The following is a 25,157-nucleotide window of genomic DNA, read 5'->3' on the forward strand; positions in this document are numbered from 1 at the left end:
TTTGAGGGGCAAGTATTGACGTGGATGCGAGACAGAACCCTCCGTCTCTTTGAACAAAGAGGAACATGTGTAACAGCCCAACCATCGATGGCACTTCCGAAGTGTCAGTCTAGTTTAAGTTTTCATTTTTGGAGTGAGACTTGAACTCAACCTTTCGATTCACATGCAGACTGTCAGCATTCAGCCATATTTTCCACCTGAATATGAATGAACTTAAGTTAATGTAATCTTACAATGTAGCAAACAGTTTGATTCAGATCTTTCAAAGTACATTTCATGCATGCAACCAATACAAGTTGTTAAATGTAAATGCTACAATATATAAACCAAAGTCACATGAAAGTACTTTCAAGTAATATTTATCGTCCAATTCCATCTGATCATCAAATAGATTCGAAGAGTACGTTTGGTTACCCAGTTTATCATCCTTGGGTGCTTCAGTAAAGTAAGGACTGGTCCTCTTCCAACTTAAAACTTTTTAGTGGAAACCTGTCAAATTCAAGAAATGTCAATATTGACAACTTTGTTCATTAAAATCTGCAGGCTCTGTGTAAAATTCTCTTTTCACAAGACATTCTCTTTAGTAAATGCATGTATAGAAAAAAGATTGTATAACAGATTCAGCGAAAGTTCAATTTTGTCAAATATTTGTACATGCGAACACCGATAATGCAACAGCTGTCCGTCAGATGAATACACAGGGCTGATTGTCAGCCTTGAGGCTGCCCCTGCTTTGGCAGGTGGTGGAAACTGGATTGGCATTTTGCCAGCTAAATGTTAATTAACAGACCATTATCACCTAACTGAGGACTGAGCCCCAGAGAGGCTGCAGTATGACTGTATCAGTACAGCAGCTAAGCTTCCAAGGTGCATACGTAGAACAGTACAGGCCCTTTGGCCCATGACGTTGTGCCAAACTTTTACCCTAATCCTAAGGTCTATTGAAGTCCACCCTTACCTTATGCTCTCATTCATATGCCTATCCAATAGCCGCTTAAATACCCCTAATGCGGCTGACTCCACTACCCTCTCCGGTTATGCATTCCACGTCCCGATTGCTCTGAGTAAAGGACCTACCTCTGACATCTCCCCTGTAGCTACCTCCACCCTCGGGAAAAGTCTCCGGCTGTCTACTCTCTATACTTCTGATCATTTTGTATACCCCTATCAAGTCACCTTTTACACTTTGTCATTCTAAAGAGAAAAGCTCTAGCTCTCTCAACTTTTCCTCATAAAACCTTGCCTCCATTTCAGGCAACATCCTGGTAAATCTCCTCTGCACCTTTTCCAACACTTGCACATTTTTCCCGTAATGAGGTGACCAGAACTGGACACTATACTCCAGATATGGCTAAACCAGGCTTTTGCATAGCTGGAGCATAACTTCACGGCTCTTGAACTCAATCCCTCTATTAAATGAAAGCTAACACACCATACGCCTTATTAACAACTCTATCCACGTGGGTGGCAGCTTGCAGGGAAATGTGGACACGGTGGTTCACGGGTTAGCACTGCAGCCTCACAGCACCAGGACCTGGGTTCGATTCCAGCCTTGGGTAACTGTCTGTGTGGAGTTTGCACATTCTCCCAGTGTCTGCATGGGCTTCCTCCGGGTGCTCCAGTTTCCTCCCACAGTCCAAAGATGTGCAGGCTCGGTGGATTGGCCATGCTAAATTGCCCATCGTATTCAGGGGTGTGTGGGTTATTGGGGGATGGGTCTGGGTGGAATGCTCCAAGAGGCGGTGTGGACTTGTTGGGCCGAAGGGCCTGTTCCACACTGTAGGGAATCTAATCTTAAAAAAAACCAAGACCCCTCTGCTGCTCCACACTGCCAAGAATCTTTCCATCAACCCTGTACTCTGCTTTCAAGTTTGTCCTTCCAAAATGAATGATCTCACACCTTTCAGGGTTAAACTCCATCTGCCACTTCTCAGCCCAGCTCTGCATCCTATCAATGCTCCTTTGTAACCTAGAACAGCTCTCCACACTGTCCACAACACGACTGACCTTTGTATCATCTGTGAACTTGCTAATCCACCCTTCCACTCCTTCATTTACAAAATTATGAGTGGAAGAGGACCCAGAACAGATCCTTGTGGTATACCTTCGAGGGCACCTCTAGTGAGCCACATAGCACCCATCTTGGGTGTTTGGGCAGGGGCAGGGGCAGATGGGTGCTCACCTAGGAACATGCTGGGAAGCTGGCAATGATTTATCAAGCAGTCTCTATGTGACATGACGCCTTCACAACACAGGCAAAGTTTCCTCTTCTAAATGCCTCTCAAGCCACATTGACAACTTACCTATATGCTGTGGAAGTACAACACTGTTGGTACAGCCTTTGCACCCAGCGAATATTATTGTCACATTTGTTTCATGACAACCCCCTATTACACACTTCTAGATAGGCTATTTATACAGTGCTAGGATTCCCATAGGAAAACAGATCTAAGTAACCACTGGTAATTTCATGAACTCAGAACCAATGCAAATTAAACAAGAATTAACTTGAAAATACTTAAAAATTTTAAATTTCATATTGATAGTCCATACAGCAACACATCTTACATAATCACAAATATTTTCACCACTCCCTACAGAAATATCGCATTATATACATGAAGGGTACGTGACAACATCCGACAACAGCTTTCACCTCCAGGTATCATGGATACAATTATCATCATTAAAGGCATAGTTCTACAAACCCCATCTCTCTTTGGTTATGACAGTCTTGATGGTCCAAGTTTTCAAAGTTCCTTTTCAATCAACCAACCAATAACATACCGGTTCATGGTTTGGTCACTTCTGGGAAAACCTTTTCGCATTTCTGAACTCTTCACCCAGCTTTTCAGGTTTCTGGCCTTAAAGTTAGCTCAGGTAATATCTCCAAGAGGTCAAAATGCCTACTGAGTCCTCTGGGTTTCTGTTTGACAACACTCCCTGGACCCTACCATTAACCGTGCAAGTCCTGCCCTGGTTTGACTTACCAAAAAAACCTCATTTATTCAAAATTAATCTCCATCTGCCATTCCTTGGCCCACTGACCAAGTTGATCAAGATCCCATTGGACCCTTAGATAAGCTTCTTCACTGTCCACTAAACTAAAAATTTTAATAGGTGTAACAAAACTTCCCTTGCTCCCATATTCTACGCCCTGGCTAATGAAGGCAAGCATCCCATACGCCTTCTGTACCACCCTGTCTACCTGTGCTGACATCTTAAGGAATCCATGGACTTGTGCACCAAGTTCCCTTTGTTCCTTTGTACTTCCTAGGGAGCTACTATTTATTGAAAATCATTCCAAAAATTCACTAACTCACAGTTATCAGGATTAAACTCCATCTGCCATTGATCTAATTTACCAGCTGATCAATTTTAGACTGTAGCTGGAGCCCATCTTCCTCACCATCAATACCACCACCAATTTTCATTTAACCTGCAAACTTACAAATTGTACCTTCTATGTTCACATTCAAGTTGTTAATGCATATAACAAACAACAAACAGGTACATCACTCAGAGATAATGGGAACTGCAGATGCTGGAGAATCCAAGATAACAAAATGTGGAGCTGGATGAACACAGCAGGCCAAGCAGCATCTCAGGAGCACAAAAGCTGACGTTTTGGGCCTAGACCCTTCATCAGAGTGTTCCAAATACCAGAACAGCCCTCCATTTTCACCGTTTGGCTTAAAAAAAATAGGAGGCAATCTTGGATCCAATTTACGAATTTGCCTTGGATCCTGTCAGTTCTTACGTTTTGGACTAACCTTCCACATGGGACCTTGTCAAAGGTTTTACTGAAGTCTATTTAAACCAAACAACTATATTTGGTCACCTTTTCAAAAAGCACAACTAAATTGGTCAGACTGTTGACCATCCCTAATCAATCCCTGTCTTTCCAAGTACAGATTAATCCTGTCCTTCAGAACTTTTTCCCACTAATTTCCCCACCACTAGTGTCAGACAAACTAGTCTGTGATCACGCGAGATAATGGGAACTGCAGATGCTGGAGAATTCCAAGATAATAAAATGTGAGGCTGGATGAACACAGCAAGCCAAGCAGCATCTCAGGAGCGCAAAAGCTGACGTTTCGGGCCTGGACCCTTCATCAGAGAGGGGGATGGGGAGAGGGAACTGGAATAAATAGGGAGAGAGGGGGAGGCGGACCGAAGATGAAGAGTAAAGAAGATAGGTGGAGAGAGTATAGGTGGGGAGGTAGGGAGGGGATAGGTCAGTCCAGGGAAGACGGACAGGTCAAGGAGGTGGGATGAGGTTAGTAGGTAGATGGGGGTGCGGCTTGGGGTGGGAGGAAGGGATGGGTGAGGGGAAGAACCGGTTAGGGAGGCAGAGACAGGTTGGACTGGTTTTGGGATGCAGTGGGTGGTGGGGGGGGGGGGGGCGGGGGGGGGGGGGAAAAGAGCTGGGCTGGTTGTGTGGTGCAGTGGGGGGAGGGGACGAACTGGGCTGGTTTAGGGATGTAGTAGGGGAAGGGGAGATTTTGAAACTGGTGAAGTCCACATTGATACCATTAGGCTGCAGGGTTCCCAGGTGGAATATGAGTTGCTGTTCCTGCAACCTTCGGGTGGCATCATTGTGGCAGTGCAGGAGGCCCATGATGGACATGTCATCTAGAGAATGGGAGGGGGAGTGGAAATGGTTTGCGACTGGGAGGTGCAGTTTTTTGTTGCGAACTGAGCAGAGATGTTCTGCAAAGCGGTCTCCAAGCCTCCGCTTGGTTTCCCCAATGTAGAGGAAGCCACACCGGGTACAGTGGATGCAGTATACCACATTGGCAGATGTGCAGGTGAACCTCTGCTTAATGTGGAATGTCATCTTGGGGCCTGGGATAGGGGTGAGGGAGGTGGTGTAGGGGCAAGTGCAGCATTTCCTGTGGTTGCAGGGGAAGGTGCCGGGTGTGCCGGGGTTGGAGGGCAGTGTGGAGCGAACAAGGGAGTCACAAAGAGAGTGGTCTCTCCGGAAAGCAGACAGGGGTGGGGATGGAAAAATGTCTCGGGTGGTGGGGTCGGATTGTAAATGGCGGAAGTGTCGGAGGATGATGCGTTGTATCCAGAGGTTGGTAGGGTGGTGTGTGAGAACGAGGGGGATCCTCTTAGGGCGGTTGTGGCGGAGGCGGGGTGTGAGGGATGTGTTGCGGGAAATGCGAGAGACGCAGTCAAGGGCGTTCTTGATCACTGTAGGGGGGAAAGTTGCGGTCCTTGAAGAACTTGGACATCTGGGATGTGCGGGAGTGGAATGTCTTATCGTGGGAGCAGATGCGGCGGAGGCGGAGGAATTGGGAATAGGGAATGGAATTTTTGCAGGAGGGTGGGTGGGAGGAGGTGTATTCTAGGTAGCTGTGGGAGTCGGTGGGCTTGAAATAGACATCAGTTACAAGCTGGTTGCCTGAGAGGTCCAGGAAGGTGAGGGATGTGCTGGAGATGGCCCAGGTGAACTGAAGGTTGGGGTGGAAGGTGTTGGTGAAGTGGATGAACTGTTCGAGCTCCTCTGGGGAGCAAGAGGCGGCGCCGATACAGTCAATGTACCGGAGGAAGAGGTGGGGTTTGGGGCCTGTGTAGGTGCGGAAGAGGGACTGTTCCACGTAACCTACAAAGAGGCAGGCATAGCTGGGGCCCATGCGGGTGCCCATGGCCACCCCCTTAGTCTGTAGGAAGTGGGAGGAGTCAAAAGAGAAGTTGTTGAGGGTGAGGACGAGTTCAGCTAGGCGGATGAGAGTGTCGGTGGAGGGGGACTGGTCGGGCCTGCGGGACAGGAAGAAGCGGAGGGCCTTGAGGCCATCTGCATGCGGAATGCAGGTGTAGAGGGACTGGACGTCCATGGTGAATATGAGGTGTTGGGGGCCAGGGAATTGGGAGTCCTGCAGGAGGTGGAGGGCATGGGTGGTGTCACGGACGTAGGTGGGGAGTTCCTGGACCAAAGGGGAGAAAATGGAGTCCAGATAGGTGGAGATGAGTTCGGTGGGGCAGGAGCAGGCTGAGACGATGGGTCGACCAGGGCAGGCAGGTTTGTGGATTTTGGGAAGGAGACAGAAACGGGCCGTGCGGGGTTTCTGTAGGAAGTGGGAGGAGTCAAAAGAGAAGTTGTTGAGGGTGTGGCCCCACTAAGGGGGTGGCCATGGGCACCCGCATGGGCCCCAGCTATGCCTGCCTCTTTGTAGGTTACGTGGAACAGTCCCTCTTCCGCACCTACACAGGCCCCAAACCCCACCTCTTCCTCCGGTACATTGACTGTATCGGCGCCGCCTCTTGCTCCCCAGAGGAGCTCTAACAGTTCATCCACTTCACCAACACCTTCCACCCCAACCTTCAGTTCACATTGGCCATCTCCAGCACATCCCTCACCTTCCTGGACCTCTGTCTCCATCTCAGGCAACCAGCTTGTAACTGATGTCCATTTCAAGCCCACCGACTCCCACAGCTACCTAGGATACACCTCCTCCCACCCACCCTCCTGCAAAAATTCCATTCCCTGTTCCCAATTCCTCCGCCTCCGTCGCATCTGCTCCCACGATAAGACATTCCACTCCCGCACATCCCAGATGTCCAAGTTCTTCAAGGACCGCAACATTCCCCCTTACAGTGATCGAGAACGCCCTTGACTGCGTCTCTCGCATTTCCCGCAACACATCCCTCACACCCCGCCTCCACCACAACCACCCTAAGAGGATCCCCCTCGTTCTCACACACCACCCTACCAACCTCCGGATACAACGCATCATCCTCCGACACTTCCGCCATTTACAATCCGACCCCACCACCCGAGTCATTTTTCCATCCCCACCCCTGTCTGCTTTCCGGAGAGACCACTCTCTCTGTGACTCCCTTGTTCGCTCCACACTGCCCTCCAACCCCACCACACTCGGCACCTTCCCCTGCAACCGCAGGAAATGCTGCACTTGCCCCCACACCTCCTCCCTCACCCCTATCCCAGGCCCCAAGATGACATTCCACATTAAGCAGAGGTTCACCTGCACATCTGCCAATGTGGTATACTGCATCCACTGTCCCCGGTGTGGCTTCCTCTACATTGGGGAAACCAAGCGGAGGCTTGGAGACCGCTTTGCAGAACACCTCCGCTCAGTTCGCAACAAACAACTGCACCTCCCAGTCGCAAACCATTTCCACTCCCCCTCCCATTCTCTAAATGACATGTCCATCATGGGCCTCCTGCACTGCCACAATGATGCCACCCGAAGGTTGCAGGAACAGCAACTCATATTCCGCCTGGGAACCCTGCAGCCTAATGGTATCAATGTGGACTTCACCAGTTTCAAAATCTCCCCTTCCCCTACTACATCCCTAAACCAGCCCAGTTCGTCCCTTCCCCCCACCCACTGCATCCCAAAACCAGTCCAACCTGTCTCTGCCTCCCTAACCGGTTCTTTCTCTCACCCATCCCTTCCTCCCACCCCAAGCCGCACCCCCAGCTACCTACTAACCTCATCCCACCTCCTTGACCTGTCCGTCTTCCCTGGACTGACCTATCCTCTCCCTACCTATACTCTCTCCACCCATCTTCTTTACTCTCCATCTTCGGTCCGCCTCCCCCTCTCTCCCTATTTATTCCAGTTCCCTCTCCCTATCCCCCTCTCTGATGAAGGGTCCAGGCCCGAAACGTTAGCTTTTGTGCTCCTGAGATGCTGCTTGGCTTGCTGTGTTCATCCAGCCTCACATTTTATTATCTTGTGATCACCCGATCTATTTCTGCTGCCCTTCTTGAACAAAGGAGCCTCATTAGCTATCCTCCAGTCACTTGGCACTTTGCCTGTGGCCACCTAAGTATTAATTATATCCCCCCGGGGCCCCGGCAATCCCATAGCAGCCTGGTATACACCTCAGCAGGTCCAAGGGATTTATGCATCTGTATGCCCACCAAAACATCTAACATCTCCCCCTTAGTAATCTTAACATGTTATAGAACCTCATCATCCCTCGCGAAATCCTAAGCTACAATATCTTTCCCCTCTTTGAATACAGATGAGAAATATTAATTTAAGACCCCATAAACATCCACCGACTCGACACACAAATTGTCACTTTGATTTCTAACAGGCTACACCCATTCCCTTATAGTCCTCTTTCTTTTTATACATTTACAAAATGCCTTGGGTTTCTTGTTAATCATATCTGGCAAAGATATTTTCTAGCTCCTCTTTGCACCTTCTAATTTTTTTTTTTAAAGTACCACCTATACTCTCTACACTGTCCTGGTCACCTTTGCCCTTCAATTCCATAGCATGTGGCTATCTTTGTGCTTGCAGCTCTCTTTTGTATATTCCAGCCACACAGTTTTCTTAACTTTTTTTTATCCTTTTAACACTAATTCCATATTCATATGGTTTATTTTTTCATATTACCCCAGGAAAATGACACTTGATCCATTTATAATTGATGCAAAAGCTGGACATTTTTCTTCCCAAAAAACGATTACCAATTTCATAGACCTTTCAAAGAAATTACACTTGTCTTTTCTCCCCCCTTAGTGCATTGCTTCAGGGTCTAAGATCATCACAATAGACAGACATGGAAATGCAGTCACACAGAAGGTGCCCAATGACCAAATCCCTCACCCCAAGTAACTATGTGAATGTGTAGAAAAGAAAATTAACACACAGCTGCAGGCAGAAGTTACCAGAATAAGAAAAAAAAAATCAACGACAGAAAAACAGAAGTGAAAATGAAAGTTTTGACAATGAAAAAACCTGATTACTTTCCACGTAACAGCACAAAAGCTGCCTGTGTGAATAAAAAAGTGTGGGGGCCAGGGAGCTCAATGGGATTTCTGTGGTCTGGAATCCAGCAATGATGGGCTTTGTTTGGGTGTTGTATCAGCAGCAACCAGCACTCCCTGGCATTGTAGTTCAAAGTAGCTGCCAACCCTTGACTAGCCAGCTCTTGGCAGGTATAAATTCTATTTCTGGGGCCCTCAATGCCAGTGAGAGAAGGCCTGCCAGTATCTAGTTATGTATCCGAGTAGCACTCATTCAGTGGGCTTTCTCGAAAAGAGCAAAAGATCGTGAAGACCTTCCAGCAAGATCTCAGCCTCCTCCATCCAAAACTGCTTTGCTTTTCCTGTAGTCTGTCTTCCAGTCACACCAGAGAAGATGAGGTATAAATAGACTTAAATAATTTTCAAACCCTCTTTCTAAAACAATATTTCCCACTTGAGTCTGCTCTGAATTATGTAGACATGTGTATTCAATAGCATATACAGCCAAGACCGAGTACATCAGTCAAATAAAATATTATATCAGGGCCAAAAACAAAGATCATCAGGGCCTGTTGCACAGAAAAAGCTTGTTTTCCCTTGAGTATAGAAAATTAAGGGGTGATCTATCTCCGGCATTTAGAATGATCAAACAATTTGACAGAGTAGAGAGAAAGTAATTATTTCCTCTAGTGGGAGAAACCAGAAAAAGGGAGCATAATTCTAAAATTACAGCGAAGCCATTCATTGACGATGTCAGGAAACATAGCCGCGCACAAAGCAAGGTCAAAATTGGAACAGTCGCCCTCAACATGCTGTTCAGCTGATGTCAATTGAAACTTTAGATGTGTAAGTTGTTTTATTTTTAGGGAAGAGTATAACAATTATGGAACTAAGTTGTTGTGCTCACGAGATGCTGCTTGGCCTGCTGTGTTCATCCAGCTCCACACTTTGTTAAACTGATTTATTTTTCACTGGAGTGTAGGTTGTTGAGGGGTGACTTGATATAGGTTAAGAAAGTCAAGAGGGGCATAGATAAGGTGAATAGCAAGGGTCTTCACCCTAGGGTAGGGGAGCTCTAAACTAGAGGGCTTTTTTTTTAAGGTGAGAGGAGAAACATTTAACAAGGGACATGAGGAGTCACTTTGTTATAAAAAGGGTGGCTCGTATGTGGATTGAACAGCTAGAGGTAAGTCGTAGATGTAGGTACACTTAAAAGGCATTTGGATAGGTACATGAATAAGAAAGATTTAGAAGGACGTGGGCTGAATGCAAGCAAATGGGGCTAGTTTGGGAACTTGGTTGACATGGGTGAGTTAGATCAAAGTGTCCATTTCTGTGCTGTATGACAAACATTTATGATCTAATTGGATGGTGGAACGGGCTGAAAGATTTGAATAGCATCCCTTTCCCTCTATTTCTCACGGAGGCAGCATGTATATGGTGGAATGCTGCAGCAGCGTTGCTCTCTGCCAACTTGCTTTCTGGTTAATTACCACTCAGAGCTACACTGACTGGAAAACAATTGAACAAAAGTTGTAATATCTATAGCTCAACAGCTTTAAAGTACTTTGAGATAACCACAAGTTGCATCTCACTGAGACAATGCTAAATTATTTAGGAAATATTTCAATGGTTTAGCTGTTAGTTTACTATTTATAAAATGATATTTCCATTTGCGAAACCTTTTGAAAACTTATGATAATTAAATGGACTTTCCCAGACTTACCACAAGTTAAGGTACCAGAAACACCAAGTTGGAATATTATGCATTACCACACCCACATGATATCAGGCATGTGGCCCAAGTTTAATTGATGTGCAAGGCATTGCTGCCAATGTCTTGGGGTCATACAGAATTTACCCTACCAATTAGATTCAGAGCAATAGTTCAAAGCACAGTAAAGTTGACGGTGTATTTTTTTTGTGGTCCAATCATTTACATGTTGAACATAAAGTTTGAGCGTAAATCATTTGCTATTTATTTTCCCCAAATGATGTGCAGCATGTCTCGCTGCCAGCTGAAACTAAAGGTGAATTTCTCCCTACTAAGCAATTATTGTTTCAGGCTGAGTGTTCAGAATGGATTTATAAAAATTAATGACAAAAAAAAATTCAGGAAAAGAAATATTCACCAGCGTGATGGGAGACTGGATCTGACTACCTTTATGGGTGGTACAGGCAGAAACCCTTATAATGTTTAATAAGCATTTAGATCTGCAATCATGATACCAAGGTATACGAGGCTAGGGACCAGGTACTGGAAAATGGGATTAGAATAGTTGGGTGATTGCTTTTATTGGCACAGACTTGATGAGCTGAAGGGCTTTTAATCGGTGCTATAGATCTCTATATCCCAATGTTGGCAAGTTTTACATTTACTTCCTCTCCCTAATTATCTTTCAGAAGGTGATGTTGACCTGTCTTTTGGAACTGTTGCAATCTATCCGGAGAAAGGGAGGAAAGGAGACAACCAGAAGTCTAATCCAATGATGATGAAAGTACTTTGTTATGTTTCCAGGTCAGCATAGCGTATGACTCAGAGAGAGAGTGACTTTGAATGGCGTGTAACTCATGTACCTGCTGCCTCTTTGTTCTTTACAGCGTAAAGAAAATGCACTTGTAAGGAGCTGTTGAAGAAGTCATGATGAGTTGCTACAATGCGCCTGAAATATATCACTACCAAAGCATTGGTGGTGATCAGAATGGCGGGTGGGGTGCCAATCAAGTGGGCTGCTTTGTCCTGGATAGTGTTGAAATAAGTTCATCAACGGTAAGTGGAAAGGATTCTATTAAGCATGTGATTTGTAACTTGTGTATAGTAAAAAGATTTCAGGGGGAATCAGAGATGAGCTATGTACTGCAGAATTCCCACTCTCTCGCCACAATAAGTCTACTTTTGCAAATGTCAGGAGAGGTTGGGAAATAATGACTTCAAAGGAGGCCCAGGGAAATGGCATGGTTTCTTAATAGAAGCGTCAAGCATCCTCATACCTTGGGCATATTCTCGTTTAACTTGGATTCCTCTCTCCATCAGACCTCCGTGCGAGGTTTAATACATGACGACAAAGGCAGAAGGAGACTTTCTTGTTACTGCAGACTCTCTGTCTTCGAGACTGAACAGGGTTGGGGGGGGGGGTGCTTTGGCTGCGCAACAACGAAGGAGGAGGGAAGGACAAGGTGGCAGGGGAGCAGAAGGAAGGAGGGACCGGGTAGGGGGAAGGGGAATGTTTGGGGGAGTGGAGGGAAAGAAAGAAAAGACAGAAAGACAGAAAGACAGAAAGACAGAAAGACAGAAAGACAGAAAGACAGAAAGACAGAAAGACAGAAAGACAGAAAGACAGAAAGACAGAAAGACAGAAAGACAGAAAGAGGTAGAAGGAATCCCGGGGGACAGAACGTCAAGTTCAAGTGTGAGTAGCAAGACACAAGTGTTCTGTGGTCACCATGCAGAATGCTGGTGGGACTGGTTAAGGAAAGAGAACTGCTAAGAATCTAAAGCTCCATAAGAGATTTGTCTGCATGACTGGGAGGAGTGAATCATCGGAATGCAGAGTGCTTCTGGAGATGAGTTCCCAACTTCTCTGAAGCCAGGGGAAGAGAAGGGGACCTTTTGGAAACTATGTGAGTAACCTTGGGCAGTATCTTTTAAAAACTATACATTTTGCAAGAGTATGATGTAATGTTTAAAATGTGGGTATTAGAATAATAATCATTGTGTTGAGAAATTAATAGGGATTACATTCTATTGTTGCGCATCAGAGATAATGGGAACTGCAGATGCTGGAGAATCCAAGATAATAAAATGTGAGGCTGGATAACACAGCAGGCCAAGCAACATCTCAGGAGCACAAAAGCTGACGTTTCGGGCCTAGACCCTTCATCAGAGAGGGGGATGGGGTGAGGGTTCTGGAATAAATAGGGAGAGAGGGGGAGGCGGACCGAAGACGGAGAGAAAAGAAGATAGGTGGAGAGGAGAGTATAGGTGGGGAGGTAGGGAGGGGATAGGTCAGTCCAGGGAAGAAGGACAGGTCAAGGAGGTGGGATGAGGTTAGTAGGTAGATGGGGGTGCGGCTTGGGGTGGGAGGAAGGGATGGGTGAGAGGAAGAACCGGTTAGGGAGGCAGAGACAGGTTGGACTGGTTTTGGGATGCAGTGGGTGGAGGGAAAGAGCTGGGCTGGTTGTGTGGTGCAGTGGGGGGAGGGGACGAACTGGGCTAGTTTAGGGATGCAGTTGGGGAAGGGGAGATTTTGAAACTGGTGAAGTCCACATTGATACCATTAGGCTGCAGGGTTCCCAGGTGGAATATGAGTTGCTGTTCCTGCAACCTTCGGGTGGCATCATTGTGGCACTGCAGGAGGCCCATGATGGACATGTCATCTAAAGAATGGGAGGGGGAGTGGAAATGGTTTGCGACTGGGAGGTGCAGTTGTTTGTTGCGAACTGAGCGGAGGCGTTCTGCAAAGCGGTCTCCAAGCCTCCGCTTGGTTTCCCCGATGTAGAGGGAGCCACACCGGGTACAGTGGATGCAGGATACCACATTGGCAGATGTGCAGGTGAACCTCTGCTTAATGTGGAATGTCATCTTGGGGCCTGGGATAGGGGTGAGGGAGGAGGTGTGGGAGCAAGTGTAGCATTTCCTGCGGTTGCAGGGGAAGGTGCCGGGTGTGGTGGGGTTGGAGGGCAGTGGGGAGCGAACAAGGGAGTCATGGAGAGAGTGGTCTCTCCGGAAAGCAGACAGGGGTGGGGATGGAAAGATGTCTTGGGTGGTGGGGTCGGATTGTAGATGGCGGAAGTGTCGGAGGATGATGCGTTGTATCTGGAGGTTGGTGGGTGAGAACGAGGGGGAATCCTCTTTGGGCGGTTGTGGCGGGAGCGGGAAATACGAGAGACGCGGTCAAGGGCGTTCTCGATCACTGTGGGGGGAAAGTTGCGGTCCTTGAAGAACTTGGACATCTGGGATGTGCAGGAGTGGAATGTCTTATTGTGGGAGCAGATGCGGCGGAGGCGGAGGAATTGGGAATAGGGGATGGAATTTTTGCAGGAGGGTGGGTGGGAGGAGGTGTATTCTAGGTAGCTGTGGGAGTCGGTGGGCTTGAAATGGACATCAGTTACAAGCTGGTTGCCTGAGATGGAGACCGAGAGGTCCAGGAAGGTGAGGGATGTGCTGGAGATGGCCCAGGTGAACTGAAGGTTGGGGTGGAAGGTGTTGGTGAAGTGGATGAACTGTTCGAGCTCCTCTGGGGAGCAAGAGGCGGCGCCGACACAGTCATCAATGTACCGGAGGAAGAGGTGGGGTTTGGGGCCTGTGTAGGTGCGGAAGAGGGACTGTTCCACGTAACCCACAAAGAGGCAGGCATAGCTGGGGCCCATGCGGGTGCCCATGGCCACCCCCTTAGTCTGTAGGAAGTGGGAGGAGTCAAAAGAGAAGTTGTTGAGGGTGAGGACGAGTTCGGCTAGGCGGATGAGGGTGTCGGTGGAGGGGGACTGGTCGGGCCTGCGGGACAGGAAGAAGCGGAGGGCCTTGAGGCCATCTGCATGCGGAATGCAGGTGTATAGGGACTGGACGTCCATGGTGAATATGAAGTGTTGGGGGTCAGGAAATTGGAAGTCCTGGAGGAGGTGGAGGGCGTGGGTGGTGTCACGGACGTAGGTGGGGAGTTCCTGGACCAAAGGTTGGAAAATGGAGTCCAGATAGGTGGAGATGAGTTCGGTGGGGCAGGAGCAGGCTGAGACGTTGGGTCGACCAGGGCAGGCAGGTTGTGGATTTTGGGAAGGAGATAGAAATGAGCCGTGCGGGGTTGGGGAACAATCAGGTTGGAGGCTGTGGGTGGGAGGTTCCCTGAGGTGATGAGCTCATGGCGTTGGAGATGATGGTTTGGTGCTCGGGTGTGGGGTCATAATCGAGGGGGCGGTAGGAGGTGGTGTCGGAGAGTTGGCGTCTGGCCTCGGCGATGTAGAGGTCAGTGCGCCATACTACCACTGTGCCACCCTTGTCTGCGGGTTTGATTCCTCCCACTTCCTACAGACTAAGTGGGTGGCCATGGGCACCCGCATGGGCCCCAGCTATGCCTGCCTCTTTGTAGGTTACGTGGAACAGTCCCTCTTCCGCACCTACACAGGCCCCAAACCCCACCTCTTCCTCCGGTACATTGATGACTGTGTCGGCGCCGCCTCTTGCTCCCCAGAGGAGCTCGAACAGTTCATCCACTTCACCAACACCTTCCACCCCAACCTTCAGTTCACCTGGGCCATCTCCAGCACATCCCTCACCTTCCTGGACCTCTCAGTCTCCATCTCAGGCAACCAGCTTGTAACTGATGTCCATTTCAAGCCCACCGACTCCCACAGCTACCTAGAATACACCTCCTCCCACCCACCCTCCTGCAAAAATTCCATCCCCTATTCCCAATTCCTCCGCCTCCGCCACATCTGCTCCCACGATAAGACATTCCACTCCCGCACATCCCAGATGTCCAAGTTCTTCAAGGACCGCAACTTTCCCCCCCACAGTGATCGAGAACACCCTTGACCGCGTCTCCCGTATTTCCCGCAACACATCCCTCACACCCCGCCCCCGCCACAACCGCCCTAAGAGGATCCCCCTCGTTCTCACACACCACCCCACCAACCTCCGGATACAACGCATCATCCTCCGACACTTCCGCCATCTACAATCTGACCCCACCACCCAAGACATCTTTCCATCCCCACCCCTGTCTGCTTTCTGAAGAGACCACTCTCTCCGTGACTCCCTTGTTCGCTCCACACTGCCCTCCAACCCCACCACACTCGGCACCTTCCCCTGCAACCACAGGAAATGCTACACTTGCCCCCACACCTCCTCCCTCACCCCTATCCCAGGCCCCAAGATGACATTCCACATTAAGCAAAAGTTCACCTGCACATCTGCCAATGTGGCATACTGCATCCACTGTACCCGGTGTGGCTTCCTCTACATCGGGGAAACCAAGCGGAGGCTTGGAGACCGCTTTGCAGAACACCTCCGCTCAGTTCGCAACAAACAACTGCACCTCCCAGTCGCAAACCATTTCCACTCCCCCTCCCATTCTTTAGTTGACATGTCCATCATGGGCCTCCTGCAGTGCCACAATGATGCCACCCGAAGGTTGCAGGAATAGCAACTCATATTCCACCTGGGAACCCTGCAGCCTAATGGTATCAATGTGGACTTCACCAGTTTCAAAATCTCCCCTTCCCCAACTGCATCCCTAAATCAGCCCAGTTCGTCCCCTCCCCCCACTGCATCCCAAAACCAGTCCAAGCTGTCTCTGCCTCCCTAACCGGTTCTTCCTCTCACCCATCCCTTCCTCCCACCCCAAGCCGCACCCCCATCTACCTACATGCCTCATCCCACCTCCTTGACCTGTCCGTCTTCCCTGGACTGACCTATCCCCTCCCTACCTATCTTCTTTTCTCTCCATCCTCGGTCCGCCTCCCCCTCTCTCCCTATTTATTCCAGAACCCTCACCCCATCCCCCTCTCTGATGAAGGGTCTAGGCCCGAAATGTCAGCTTTTGTGCTCCTGAGATGCTGCTTGGCCTGCTGTGTTCATCCAGCCTCACATTTTATTATCTATTGTTTTGCATGTTGCTTTTAAGCAATGAATCATTAATGTTGCTTCTAAAATAAAGTTTTAACACTTGAAGACTTGTGAGATTCCTTTGAGCTGGCGAGTGCGAATTCAAATATCGTTTTAAGTGTTCTTAGCCTATTAGGATATCAGTAAAGTGCTGACTGACTCAGTGCCAGTTGCATACTAAACATACAAGATACTATTAAAGATGTCACTCCTACCCCTCAAATACCACTCCAAACTGGGGAATGCCTCTGATAGGCCCAAAATAATTCCTTTATCCAGCTAATATGGATTGTACAAATAAAGTAACAGATGTAACTGAAACGATTGTGATGTTGAGAAATTAAATATCATAGTGCTTGAAAAGGACCAAAACTGTTGGGAAGAAAAATTACATTCCAATAAAAAGACAGGTAGTGGAACACTGTAGATGAAAGAAGAATACGCCAATCTGAAATGTAAAATTTAAGATGTCATCTGTCATGGAGCAGGTTATCACCAATATTTTCTGTTGTCTAATGGGTGAGAAAGTTGTTGGAGAGAAACCTTTGAGAGTATTGTCATGACATCTGGTAAAGTGAAAACTGAACATAGTAGAAGCTTCACAATAGTCGCTAGTGCAGTCTTGTAAATTAGCACAGTACAACATGTTGTAAGTCACTGTAAATGTAATGCGGATGCCTGTGCTTGCCCTCAGTGAAGTGCCCCGGCTGTCAGGCGAGTACCATGAAAATTAAGTCTACATTTCACCATCTGCAGTGATAAATGCCACCCAATTAGAAGGTGAGTCAATGAAAAAAAAAGTGGCCATTTTTCAAATGTGAAAATTCTGTTTAATGAGAGAGGTGATGATAAGTAAGTCTAATCTTGCCATCCTTTGGGGCCTTTGTACATTGACTAGTAGAGATCAGCGGGGCGGCGGTGGTGTGGTGGTGGTCATGTAGAAGGTGGGAGGCATCCCTGACAGTTTCCCCTGTCCAATATAAGCTCACCGGTAGCATCTCAACAGCTGCACCTCACTAATCCAAGACCATCCTTATCCATCAACGCATGGCATTAATCCACCAAAAGAAAGATTTTAACTGTTTTACATAATAGAAAGTACTTATCTTTACACAAATGCTGAAATAAAACAGTGTCAGCAGTGCAACTACTGAATAAAACCAAACTTACCTTGTAAGGATAGCTCCAATCACTTTGTCCAAAGGCAGTAATTGCACGGACTCTGAAGATAGTCTCAGAATTGGCTTTCAACTCAGTCTCAAAAGAAGAGGCATCTATTCCGGAAAACGTTACACCTACTTGTGGGGGAGGTCCATTGTTATAACCCATCTCTTGCAATTGCACGTCAAAAGAATCCACAAGGTCGTACTCTGGAACCATCCAAAAAACCTGGAAGAATTAATATGCACGGTGTTTGCATAGTTTGTAATATACCCTATCGCACAGGTTTCTGGGGTTTACCATTACACTTAGAAAGTAATCCCTTAATTTGAAAAGGTAAATTAAACTGCAATCATTATCTTTGAAGTTGATCCTTTTATAACTTGCACAGTTGGATTTAAAAATGTTACCCATTAATTACATATGTCCTTCATTAAATTTTGCAATATTCAGAAGTTTGAATCCTCAATGCATACATCATCTTCTAGCAATTGAATGGCTACAGCCAATGTTGTTATTTAACCACATTCTTCTGGGAAACATTAATTGGATAATGTTGAGTACATAGTTGACAATTCTCTAAGCAAACCTCCATGCTGAAATGATAACATTACAGTTGGTAGGTAAATTATTCAAGTGTACATACTAAGACAGAGTGGAACACTTTTGATATGTTTTAACAAGGGTCAGCATGAAGCATCTCAAGTTGATAAAACCACACAGTACTGGTGCTTGAAGAATTCCTTTGCTTTTAAGCAACACACTAGGGTTCATTTAGAGAAAAAAAATTGAAAATCAGCAAATTTATGATAAACCTATATTGAGCCATGGATTAGATCAAACTTGGGTACAATAAACTGTTCTGGTCTCCATATCAAGGTACTGGAGAAGCTGCAAGAAAAAGTTATAGCAATGATTCCAGACCTGAGAGGAAGTTAGGCCTATCATGATGGATTGAACAGGCTGGGGCTCATTGCTCTAGAAGGGAGAAAACTGAGGAGGTGATCGGAGTTTTCATAATGACAAGTTGTTGAAAGTGAGCAGGCGGGAAGACGTTTTCAGTGAATTATATTTGCACCAGCAGATAAAATTGCAATACAAACTCAGGACTTGCTTCAGTCATGAGCAATCTCATGCTCTCTGGAAAGACGACTCTCAGCATAAAGGCAATTTGTTAAAAGAAGAAAATGGATAATGTGCAAATACAAGAATATGGAGAACAATGAACTTGGGCACAAAAATGGAAATTGCTGGCAAAGCTCAGCAGGTCTGACATCATCTAGATAGAATTCTGAGTTAATGTTGCGAGCTGAGTGACTCTTCCCTAGAGCATACGATTGACAACATCCACAGTTCTTTCTGTTTTTATTTAGGAACTTCGGCAGACAGTTTAGAAAGTCTATGATATATATTTTGTGATAGTATAACACCCAAAAGGCATGGTGTAACACCTGAAATGTATCTAAATCTGAAAAGAGTACGGCTACACTTGATTGCGGCCTGATTTTGTATGCCATGCTGAATTTGATACAGGGACGCAAGAGAAGAGCTTAGTTCAACCCCAGTAATAGATAAGCAATTGAACAGGAGCAAGATAGCTTCAAACTAAACTTGTCATTCTTGGAAGACTGGAGATGCATGGCACTAGACTGAAGTAAGTCTTGACACATGAAGAATTCAATCTGAAAAACACCAGGAGGGAGCTAGACCCCTCCCATTGTTGACAACCCACACACCCAATAGCCCATTAAGACACAAAATAAAAAGCATGTGTGAAAATTAAGTAAATTAGATAAGGTAAATAAAGGCAAGTAAAAATTTACACAGCATTTATAAAATATTAGTGGTTTAAGCACAGATCTGACTAAACATACAGTCCTCAGCACCAGTTGTCACTTGGATGGTGGGAGATTTTGTTTGGGGGTAAAATTGCAGTATGCAGGAGACAGCTAATCCCCACTAGAGCTAGATCAAAAAAAATGCAAAAGGAAGGCATTAAGAATGGCTGTGTAATGAAGAAATTAAGAAAGTCTGTATAATTCTGAAGAAATACTTGATGAAATATGTAAAGTGTATCCCAATTTAAAGAGCTAAAGACTATGTTTAATTATACTTGATGTAACTTCACAGTGAGATCAGCAATTGTCAAATAAGAAACTTTTGGTGTTGATAACTCATATAGAAGTCACCTTCTAATTAATGAATATTTCAGCATGGTTTACAGAGATATTTCTATTTCCAGAGGAAACCAGTCTAAAGCCATAAATATAAAATATATGTGAATGAATCCAAAGGGAAATTCAGGAGAAAAGAATTTGAATGTGAAGTTTCATTTGTAGGGTAGATGATTTTTCGTAGTTCTGGCCAACATTCTTCATTCACCAAAAACACAAATTACTTGATCATTAATCATTGCTATTTGTGGGTTTTTTCTGTACAAAAATAGCTATTAAATTCACATTAAAACTGGCTGCAGTATGCTGAATGTCAGATATTTGGGAACTTAAGTGTGATTTCTGTTTGTTCTGCCTTTAATTTATTTCTCTAATAAAAGGATCTTCTCCCATTATATTAATCTATTTTTGTGGTACTTTGCTAATCTATAACCCTCCAAAGTACTCCTGTGTTATCACCTTGTCACCCAAGGCAACTGAGGAAGCAAGTCTGGAACTTTGGACAATATCTCAAAGCTAACATAAAAATCTAGTGGAAGACACATGGAAGAGAAATCAAAACACCCAATTCAACATTCCATTCCATACTTTGCTGTGCTCTTTATGGGTGCTGAATGAAGGGCACCACAGACATTAGAATTAGTTTGAAAAAAGTAAAATTGTTCTGAAAACCCTGCTAACATTGAATGGCTTTATCAATTCCTTTGTGATTTCATGTCACAGGCGTTAATATTGAGATGTTAATTTTCTCTATCATATATCCTCTGAACCGAACATTGGGAAATAACGGATGGAGTTTTATTTTGCCTGTGGAGTGGGTATGTGCACAGAAAACATGTTAAAACAACTGAAACAGCTGCCATACTGGGAAGTGGGAAAGATTGCACTGTCTTCCACCTTTAATTAAGCTCATTCTTCAGCATGTGGGAGACCCATGTGGAAATTGTAGGCCTGCCAAATCAAGTTGAAAAATTTAATACAGAATTCTGACTTTCCACTGTACACCCAAATTACATGGTATTTGTAGAACCTGCTGTGTGAAATAACATGAGAGGACAATGGAAATTGACAGGATTGACCAATTGTTAAATTTAGAGCGAGACAGACTTTAAAAACATATTCAATGCTTGCTTCCTTGCCTCCATGAAAGGTTTGTTGGACACAAGACATGTTCTGAGAACATGGACAACTTTAGGGATGATCTCCAATAACTAGCAGGTTATTTCAAATACCTTGGGCGATTATGGCCTTCAATGTCCGTTTGCCCACAGCATGGGAGCAGCTTATTCCAACGTTGATTTAGAAGCATTTAGCTTGCAATCTACTTTGAGCCTCAGGAGAAGAACAAGATTAGCAGCAGCGTAAATACTAACAATCGGCAGCAACATTCTCCATAGCTACTTGCTGCTAAACACAGCAAAGGATGAACAAAGAGTTCCAGCTCATGGAAAGCAATACCCCAACTCAGTTGATCAATACTTTTGGATTACCTGGGGTGCTAAGAGAGTTTCTACTGTATTAATGATCAGCTGGTTGGCAGCTACTGAAAGGTCATCGTGTATTTCTATGCAATTTTCTCAGGGAACTCAGATGCATTCATCCTGTTCCTATACATTTATTTTTCTACTATTTCCATGTAGTGTTACCCTTTTGTTTCAGGAGAGCTAGAGGCAGGCTGCTCCAGCAGTTAAGAAAGAGACAGAGAGAGAGAGATCTACCAAAATCTGCTCACACTGTACCTGCACACAACCAGACTCAGCCATCAGAACAGAAGGTAGCATGTGATGTTCTGGAATTGAGAGGGAGGTGGGAAAAGGGCAGGAATGTGAGTGATCTGATAGGTGCCCACTTTTCTGTTGCTTTTCAAATACATTTTGTAGAATATGTGCATTGCTGGCTGGGTCAGCATTTGTTGCACATCACTAATTGCCTTTAAGGCAGCGGTGAACCACCACCTTGAAGCGTTGCTGTCTTTCCGGCACAGATACATTCCAGTGTGAAGCTGGAAAAAGGAGATATAGGCTTTGATCCCATAATTGCGAAGGTACAACAACATAGTCTCATGTTAAGATGGTGCATGGTTTGGAGGGGGACTTTCAAGTGGCGGTGTTCTCTTGTCCTTTTAGATGAGAGAGAGATTGCGGTTTTGAAAGTCTCTGTCAAAGGAACCATACAAATCTCTTTGTCCCTTTTCCAGGTCTTTGACCATCTATATTTAATTGCTGGAGAAAACATTGCTCCAAATCAATAAGGCATGTTGAATGGTCAAACTGGGGCCTTCCTCAATCTTCAAAACCAAAAACCCAAATTGTTGGCCATGCATTTAGTTGGCTGCTGCATCGGATGCTTTGTGAGACTCTTCCTTTTATCATAAACTTGGACAAGGTTGGAATTAGCATGACATTTATGGCAGAGCTAACCCTTCAATTTCTCTCCAGTCATGCAGGCTGAGCTTGGAAATGGTGACCCAATATTTTCTGCTGCTTCTGTAGAATAATCCTCTTCATTGATATTGAACCTTAGGAGCACCAGAGTCCAACTAAACAGAATCATAGAGTCAGAGATGTATGGTGTGGAAACAGACCTTTCAGTTCAACTCGTCCATGCTGACCAGAAATGCTAAATTAATCTAGAACTTGCCAGAATCTGGTCCAGATCCTCCAAACCCTTCCTACTCAGATACTCATCCAGGTGCCTTTTAGATGTTGTAATTGTACCAGCCTTCACCACTTCCTCTGGCAGCTCATTCCACATACACACCAACGTTGTGCGTGAAAAAGATGCCCTTTAGGTTATTTTTGAACCTATTCCATCTAGTTTTGAACTGCCCCACCACAGGGAAATAGACCTTGGCTGTTTACGCGATACATGCCCATCATGATTTTATAAATCTCGATTAAGGTCACCCCTCAGCTTCTGATGCTCCAAGGAAAATAGACCCAGCCTTTTCAGTCTCTCCCCGTAGCTCAAACCCTCCAACCTTGAAAACACCCTTGTAAATCTTTTCTGCACCTTTTACTAACATCCTTCTATCGTAGTGAGAATAGATTTGAACACAGTACTCCAAAAGTGGTCTCACCAATGTCCTGTACGGCACAACATAACCTCCAAACTCGAACTCTCAACACACTGACCAATAAAGACAAGTGTACCAAACTCCTTTTTCACTACCTGTCTCCCTGCGACTTCACCAATGAATATTGGATGATCCTGCATCTTTGGCAAACCACTTTCCACAGTAGTACTACACTATCTATGCACACTCACTTGTGATACTGAAATTCACCATGACCATCTTTGTGAGATTGTCATTCCTCAAAAAAGATGTTGGATTATAGCTGTTGATTCTTCAAGTATTATAGAAACTCTACAAAGTTATCTTCCAAAATCAGGTTCTGATAAGGCTGGACGGGATGTGCGCCGAGAGTCTACAGTTTAGTTAGAGAGTACTAAATTAGAAGGCAGTGTCTCAAGATAGGCAGATAGTCCTTTCAGATGGAGACAGGAAATATGTCTTCATTGGTGAATCATTAAAATTCTTTATCACAAAGTTCTGAATGCTCAATCCCTAATTATACCTAGTGTTGTATGATACATTTTGAACTCAGAGAATCAAGGAATGTGAGGATGGCTGAGAAAGTAGCATTGAGTTTGAGAATCAGTAATGATTTAATTGAATGATGGTAAAGGTCCAACGGGTCAAATGGCTTACTGTTGTTCCTTTTAAGAAACAGTCTTAGTTCTTGATTCATAATCTAAGGAATTCTTATTCTTGTTGAAAGGTCAGAAGAATGAGATATGACCTGTAGAAACATACAAAATTCAAAGGAATTGCAACAAGTTAAGTACTGAGAGGATGTTTCCTCAAGTCCCAACCCAATTCCCAATGTTTTTGATTTTTACGAGCCTTTTAAGTGTGCTGGCTAGTTTGGGTCACAAGTATGAATCCAGCACTTCTGACTCAGATGGCCTCACTGTGGAGATCAGCTTAGCCTCATCCTCTGCATTTTTCATGGCGTTGGGCAGGTTTTTAAAGCGTCATGTTTCACTACATTTAAGTTATAAAAGCTCCTCCTCATTCTTGCATCCCAAGCTATTCCCGCACATACATCCCAGGGACTTTCAATTCCCAAACTAGGCTATAGCAATTTCATATTTATTCACCCTCAATACACTAAATAATGACAATGTGGCGATTGAATTTGTAAAGACAATAATCCATAATCAATCATTTTTCTACTTACTACCAGCCAATAAAGTGTGAATTATCCAAACCCTTTAAAGTACCAATAGCAGGAGCTACAAGCGTGTAAATTTTATAAACTTTGCATCAGTAAATATTGTTCAACTTGACAGCATTAATCAAAAAGGCAGATTTGTTAATCAAACATTCTTTTCTCTTGGCCTCAGAGTTTCATAATTCTATCTGGACTCTCTGCCAACACTGCATACTGAATCTCAGCTTGAGGACATCTAAGTTATCAATACAACACTATTTAGCAAACCACTGTACAACTGCATCAGGACTTCCTTACTTTATTATTTCAGTAAATGTGCAATGAAAGCGATCATACAATTCACTTTCTTGAAATCTCACTATGCCTTCATGTTAGTACTATTTGATTCATGTAGATGTACACCAATATCCCTCTGAATCCTAACATTTTATAGTTTCTCACTATATAATGAATAGTCTGCTTTTGCCATTCTTCCTACTAAAGTGGATAATTCCTTATTACTCCACAAAATATTTCATCTTCCACCTTCATACCAAATCACTTAATGCCTTTCTGCAATTGAGCCATGCAGTCCTATTCTCTGTTTCTGGCTGTTTGCCAATCCTCAAAATAAGCTGACATATCAGCACTCCATCCCAATCCCATGAGCCCTACTGAAAAGCTTCTGAAAATTCAAATAGACTACATCCACTACCTCCTCCTTGTTTAACCCTGCTAATTAAATCTTAAAGCTAATAAACTTGTCAAACATGATTTCTGTTTCATCAAAAGATCTTTAATCCATCTGTAGCGTAGAATCATTTGAAAACGCATTTGCACCTTACCTTGGCTGTATTTCCTTGCACAATATGATGGTAAATAGTTGGCGGCACAAGTACATCAGGATTTGTCTCTCCTTGGCTGGATTTTGACATTTTGCTGTCTGTATCACGTTCACTTTCAAAGCTTGCAACACTTTCTTTCTGGTCTTCTTTAGTTTCAGTACTGTTTTCCCTGGACTCCTCTGACCGGGCCAGGATTCTTTCTGTCTCCTTAATCTCTGATTGTCTATCCATAGGAACATTAATTTCTTTCTTCTTATCAATGGGGGATGCTTTGTGGTCTTTCAACAATTCAAACTTTTTTGTAACCGGTGAAAAAATCTCATTGATTTGAGCGAAGATGTTTTCAAAATCCAATTTATATGGCTCAGTTGGGTTGGTCATTAGCTTGTGCCCAGATATATTAATATCTGCCACTTTCATCCTCAA

The 25,157-nt window shown here is 45.0% G+C and overlaps 1 protein-coding gene across 1 annotated transcript; it reads right to left on the bottom strand.

The window, feature by feature from the left end:
• LOC125457726 (uncharacterized) lies at window positions 1-25,157 on the bottom strand. Its single transcript, XM_048542305.2, has 3 exons — window positions 24,732-25,157; window positions 17,505-17,723; window positions 1-489 (listed from the first exon to the last, which is right to left on the bottom strand). The coding sequence occupies exons 1-3, from the start codon at window positions 25,149-25,151 to the stop codon at window positions 469-471; spliced, it is 660 nt and encodes a 219-aa protein (XP_048398262.2). The 5' UTR covers window positions 25,152-25,157; the 3' UTR covers window positions 1-468.

Source organism: Stegostoma tigrinum, chromosome 14 (genome assembly GCF_030684315.1).
Source record: "Stegostoma tigrinum isolate sSteTig4 chromosome 14, sSteTig4.hap1, whole genome shotgun sequence".
Lineage (NCBI taxonomy): Eukaryota > Metazoa > Chordata > Chondrichthyes > Orectolobiformes > Stegostomatidae > Stegostoma > Stegostoma tigrinum.

Coding starts and splice junctions, on each gene's coding strand:
- LOC125457726 (XM_048542305.2), bottom strand. CDS start 25,151: ATGAAAGTGGCAGATATTAATATATCTGGGCACAAGCTAATGACCAAC. Junction 17,724..24,731: donor TGCAAGGAAATACAGCCAAG/GTAAGGTGCAAA, acceptor TAATTCTTCCAG/GTTTTTTGGATGGTTCCAGA. Junction 490..17,504: donor ATTGGAGCTATCCTTACAAG/GTAAGTTTGGTT, acceptor TGAATTTGACAG/GTTTCCACTAAAAAGTTTTA.